Source organism: Carcharhinus amblyrhynchos, chromosome 14 (assembly GCF_965287045.1).
Source record: "Carcharhinus amblyrhynchos chromosome 14, sCarAmb.v2.hapA, whole genome shotgun sequence".
In the NCBI taxonomy this organism is placed as follows: domain Eukaryota; kingdom Metazoa; phylum Chordata; class Chondrichthyes; order Carcharhiniformes; family Carcharhinidae; genus Carcharhinus; species Carcharhinus amblyrhynchos.
This window is the reverse complement of record NC_137337.1, coordinates 19844401-19850474: the sequence shown is the minus strand read 5'-3', so window position 1 is coordinate 19850474 and position 6074 is coordinate 19844401. Positions and strand designations below refer to the sequence as shown.

General features: G+C 44.7%; 1 protein-coding gene across 1 annotated transcript; it reads left to right on the top strand.

Moving 5' to 3' along the window:
• Positions 1–1031: 1031 nt before the first annotated feature.
• LOC145352218 (protein FAM181A-like) lies at positions 1032–1877 on the top strand. Its single transcript, XM_080201957.1, has one exon. The coding sequence runs from the start codon at positions 1032–1034 to the stop codon at positions 1875–1877; it is 846 nt and encodes a 281-aa protein (XP_080058083.1).
• Positions 1878–6074: the final 4197 nt, after the last annotated feature.

Here is a 6074-nt window from a genome sequence, read left to right as displayed (position 1 = left end):
GAGAGAATGGGCAAATCGCATTGAAAATTATTGTACTTATTGGCTCGCTTTTTCTCCCTCTCTCTCCTACGTTTCCATAACAACAATTTGTGATACAAAAGAATGTGGGACAAGCCAGCCCAGCGGCTGATTGGGATGTATTGTGTTAAGGAGGAGTTGCTGATTGGTCTGGAAGTGCCTTAACTACAGGCAGTTGATATTCATTCAGCTTACTCCAGTGAGAAAATAGAAGGAAATTTTGAAGGTCTGCTCTCCGGCGGGGTCCGAGAGGTGAGGAAGCGGGATGAAACCAGGGTTAGTGGTGCAATTAAGGCACAGGGTGAGGGACATTGGGTCCTGCGTTATTTGATTTAACTGGGGCTAATGGAACGGGGGGGGGGGGGACAAAACCAGGGTTCTAACCAGGAATATACTGACCAGAGAAATTGAGAAATATGGAGTGTGTGTGTGTGTGTGTGTGTTGGGGGGGGGGTAAGTTTGGTACTGAAGACAGGCACTTGGGATGGAGAATAGTGAAATGCTGGCGGAAGTAAAAGTCCCTTTTTGTTTAGGTAGTGATATTAATTGAATAAGGAAGCTAATGGGGAATGAATAAATACCCGTGGATGTGCTAGAAATCATTATACTTGGGCTCCTCCATATATATATGTATATATGAGTCAATGCAATACAAAAGTCAGTAAGGAAGGAACAGTTCAAAAATGCTGTACTTACTGAAATTCAGACAATGACTAGATTGACATTGATGAACATGGTTTTATGTTGGGATAAAATATTAGAGAAATAGCGAAAGAAGTTGACATTGGGGCAGTGGGGGGGGGGGGGGGTCTCTGCCCTTCAATCTGGCACCGATTGGAATCAGTAGGTTACCTGTTACCTGCCTTGCTGGTGAGTGAATGATCTATAATTCCATTATTGGTGACTTGATGTCTTTGCTTTCCAGTCTTGGGGAGAGAGGGGGAAATTCGCTCCCCCCAGCCTGACCCCTGTGGTGGTGAATAGGCACGGATGCTGTGAGTTTGGCAGAGATTATGGCATCGGCGGACAGCGAAGTTAAAACTTTGTTGAACTTTGTCAACCTGGCTTCCAGCGACATCAAGGCGGCTCTGGACAAATCAGCTCCCTGCCGGAGGTCGGTGGATCACAGGAAATATCTCCAGAAGCAACTGAAACGCTTCTCCCAGAAATACTCCCGGATCCCGCGGTGTCACCCCAGCCGCCTGCTGGACCCCAGCTCCAAGAGGGGGTCGGAGGACAAGAACCGAGCTTACATGCTGCAACATGCGGCGTCTCACTTTCATTTCAAAGCCCCCGGGGCCAAGGTGCCCTGCACGGAGTCTGAGACCACCGGGGATGCCAAACAGCTGAGCCGGCACGAAGGGGTGCCCATGAGGAAGAGACAGCTCCCCGCCTCGTTCTGGGAGGAACCCCGGCCCACCAAAAACCTCCAGCCCCTCAATGTGCTCCAGGTGGAACAAGTGGCCCCGCCCGGCGCCGGCTCGGAAGGCAAGGCGGCTCAGGAGTGCTCGACCCCGGGCAAACAGCTTTCAGCAGCAGCGCCGGTGCTGCCGCGGGACTGTGACAGGGAGCCGGTCAAATTCCACTTCGCCTCTCTCTCCCGCAGCATGGATCTGTGCGGCTGCTGTCCATTTCAGTACCACGGCCACCGCCTGTACCAGAGCCACATGGACCTGCCCCATTCCGCCCTCCCTGACATTGGCATGTGGAGGAAAGGTGCAAACTTGCCCGCCGACCTCCACGCTTACTCCAAAGACTCTTTAAACGGACAGAAAATTCACAGACCTGTCGTTTTGAAACCTATCCCCACGAAGCCCCCTGTCCCTCCTCCTCTGTACAATGTGTACGGCTTTCTTTGATTTACAACATCAGCGTGGACTTCCAGGCTTAAAAGAGTAGGAACAGGGATAAGGCTGGGGATACCTGACTGTTTACAATCTATATCCCACTCACTTATTCACTGAGCAAGCAGTTTGCGGGATGTATGTGTGTGTGTGTGTTTGTGTCTTTGCATATGATGTGTGTGTTTATCTGTGTATATGTTCTGCCTGTGTGCACGTACGTGCGTTTAAGTGTGCATCAATTGTATGTGATCTGTATATGTAATTCTGCGTGTCTGTGTGTATGTATTTTATGTGTCTGTAGGCTGCTTGTGTGTCGTGTGTATTTATTCGTGGGTATGTGTCTATGTGTAAGTGCGTGTGTATGTATGTGTAGGTATGTCTGTCTGTACCTGTATTAGTGTGTATATTTATGAGTGGGTATATGTGTGTGTGTATTGGATGGGTAATGTCTGTGTGTGTATATATTTGTGTGTGTATTTATGGGTGAGTGTGTGTGTGTGTATTTATGGGGGGGTGTGTATGTGTGTGTGCTTATGGATGGGTATGTGTGTGTGTGTATTTATGGGTGGATTTGTCTGTGTGTGTATGTGTATTTATGGGTGGGTATGTCTGTGTGTGTGTGTTTATGGATGGGCATGTGTGTGTGTATTTATGGATGGGTATGTCTGTTTGTGTATGTGTATTTATGGGTGGATATGTCTGTGTCTGTGTGTTTATGGATGGGTATACCTGTGTGTGTATTTATGGGTGGGTATGTCTGTGTGTATGTGTGTTTATGGATGGGTATGTGTGTGTGTGTATTTATGGGTAGATATGCCTGTGTGTGTGTGTCTGTATGTGTGTGTGATACAGTGTGTATCGGTAGATGCGTATGCGTCTGCACATGTGTGACTGCTATGTGCGTGTGGGAGGGGGGATGCTCATGTGTGTATATGTATTTATGTGTGTGTGTGTTGGTGCTTGCTCAGGTAATCATCATTTGGTCTTTTCTGAGTTATTCTAACCATCCAGCCCTGTGAATGTTGACCCAGTTCGGGACAGGTAAAGCTCCAATCGTTACCTGGCAAATAGTAACATGTGCGGGGTAACCAACTTTGTATCAGTAGGTCGAACTGAACAGAGAACAAGTTAAAAAGAAAACCAAAAATAATTTCAATAGTCGGCAAACGAACACATACACGCACATTGCGGGAGGAGCAGCTGAGTGAATATATATCGGCGACACTTGCCCCAAAGTTTCGGGGCGTTTTCTGTAGCCAAGAGAAAATGTCATAACATGTTAACAAATGTGTCTGCATGGTTCTTGGTGGTATCCAACAATGTGTAACTCCCAGGGTCAAGAAATGGTTTAACTCATGGTGTTCGCTTGCCTTTTCTGTCTACGCGTGGTTGGTGTAATGGAGGATATAATTTAATTGAATAAAACATGGGATGTGTCTTCTCATTGTAAACTCGGTACGCTGTGTGGAAATGCTGCAAGTCTCTATTCACACAAGGTCACAGCCGACACCTGGTGGCCGCGCTCAGACACTTGTAGCTGTTATTGACCGTGTTGTGTTTTGAAACATTGTCTGCCTGCAGAGGAATGTGTATGGTGGTTATATCCACTTTTACATCTAATTGTGTCACACTAAAACAATACACTCAAAACAAAAAAAGGAACAGGATTCAAAAAATATATTTTATTTTTATGGACAGATGAGTTCCTAATATTTCCTTTGGATTTTCAACACTTCGAAATCAATAGCAGCTATTAAACAGTTTTTTTTTAGCAGACTTGAAGTGCACTTATAACAATGTATTGGGGCCCCTTTTTTATAATGATGTGACTTACTCAATGCAATGCTTGTGACTGTATAATTGTTGAAGTTTTACTAAAATGATACGTGTCTGATTTGCCTCTGATGGTTTTTGCATCAACTGACCAGAAAGTACCGGATAAAAGCAAATTACTGCGGATTCTGGAATCTGAAACCAAAAGAGAAAATGCTGGAAAATCTCAGCAGGTCTGGAAGTATCTGTAAGGAGTGAAAAGAGCTGACGTTTCACAAAGCTTTGACAAAGGGTCACCTGGATTCGAAACATCAGCTCTTTTCTCTTCTTGCAGATGCTGCCAGACCTGCTGAGATTTTCCAGCATTTTCTCTTTTGGAGCAGAAAGTACCACTGCGGTCGAGTCCAGTTGGACTTTTAACCTCAACCCCGTAAACAAGCTACAACACAGCTGAAAGTCACTTTGGCAAGCGCCGTGGCATTGTTAGAGTGCCGGTGATACCAGTTCCATGCCACTCATCCTCCCCTCTAACTCATCAAAACACGCTTTAGAATTCAAAGGGCCATTGCACAGTTTGTAGATCTTACCACCAGCAGCGTTGAAACTCCCCCCGATATTGCGCGCTTTTACTGCAGTCTCCTATTACTATGTTTGAGTAGATCTAAATTCTCCCTTAGTGTACCCGAACAGATGCCAGACTGTGGCCGCTAGGGGATTTTCACAGTAGCTTCATGTAAGCCTACTTGTGACACTAATAATAAATAAACTTTATAAATAAACAGTTTGCATTGGGTTAGTTCCCATTCGCTCTTCATCCAGATAGTAGATTAGCATGGCACAGTGGTTAGCACTGCTGCCTCATAGTGCCAGGGGCCTGGGTTCAATTCTCAGCTTGGTTCATTGGAGTCTGTATGTTCTCCCAGTATCTGCATATGTTTCCTCCAGGTGCTCTGGTTTCCTCCCACAGTCTGAAAGATGTGCTGGTTAGGTGCATTGGCCATACTAAATTCTCCCCTAGTGTACCCGAACAGATGCCAGAGTGTGGTGACTAGGGGGTTTTCACATTAACTTCATTACAGTGTTAATGTAAGCCTGCTTGTGACACTAATACTTTAACTTTAAAACTAATCAGGGCAATATCAAATTAAATTGTGCAATAGATGACAGGATTTCAGTTTTGCCTATAGCTATGCCCAGGTGCAGTTTTTAATTCTACAACTGTTATTGACTCACAGAAACTTCATCGAGAACACTGGCCTCAGATCTGAAAGGTGAGTTTCCACTGATGGGGCTCGCTTTCAGGATGGTTCACATTCTATCCAAAATACTAGGTGTACACATGAATCATCACCTAGCGCTGGGCATTTACCAGAAGTCAACTGATCAGGTCAGCAGGCAACCATTAATACCATGAAACAGAGATAACGTAGTTTCCAGGCACACACTGAAAGCAATCCCCTTATCTTTTGCACTACCCCATCTGAGCATCTTGAGGTCTGAATGATACTGTTCCAGTCATACTTGATTACATTGTCCTGTGGGAGATGACTGCACAGAAACTTGGCTGTAGCTGCACCTTGACAAAAGCTAACTGAATGAACACAATTTGCCAATATGCACAAATCCATTCTCTGATCTCATCTACAACTGGGATTCTCCAGTCCCGCTGTGCTAAATGGAGTTTTGGCAGTGTGCCAAATTCTCTGCTCTCACTGACAGCAGGACCAGAGAGTTCAGACATGCTAAAGAAACGGTGAGGCTGCAGATGTTCTATGGGATCGGTAACTGAAGTTTCCCTATCTAGTGCAAAGCCCTGAGTATGCTGGCAAGTTACAGATCAATGTTCAATCCTCAATGTTTGGCGAGGGTGTGCCCAGGTAAGTAATTTTTCACGAGGATTGTAATGTTGGTGAGAAGTGGGTTTGCTTTGTGTGGGTGCTACAGCAATTGAGTAAATGCAGCCCAAGTTCAGAGAACCAGCTCTAACATACATTGGAGGAGTGCCACATTGCTTGATTCCAAAATCTGATTTGGTCCATTTTACATGATGTGTAGTGTGAATTGCTTGGACCTTTGCTAAGTGTGTAATATTCTGAAGGATATGGTTTTGAAATCCAGTTTGGCACTTTATTTGAGATATTTTCCATGTGCTGTCAAATCTTAGAGTTATACTCCAATCCATTACAAAGCTGAGCTATTTATTGCCAAACGCATTAAAATAGAAAACAAATTGCATTGATCAAGACTTTTTCACAATCTCAGTGTTTTCAAAACAATGAAATAAAGAGCTCTGCAAAAATATTAAGCCTGTTGGCTGAACATAAGACATGTAGATTGGTTACACAGGTAATGAAGAAAGTAACTCTATAGAAACATGAAATGTAACTAATGGAGTGCCAAGGAGATCAATGCCGAGGCCTCACCTAGTTACAGTTTATA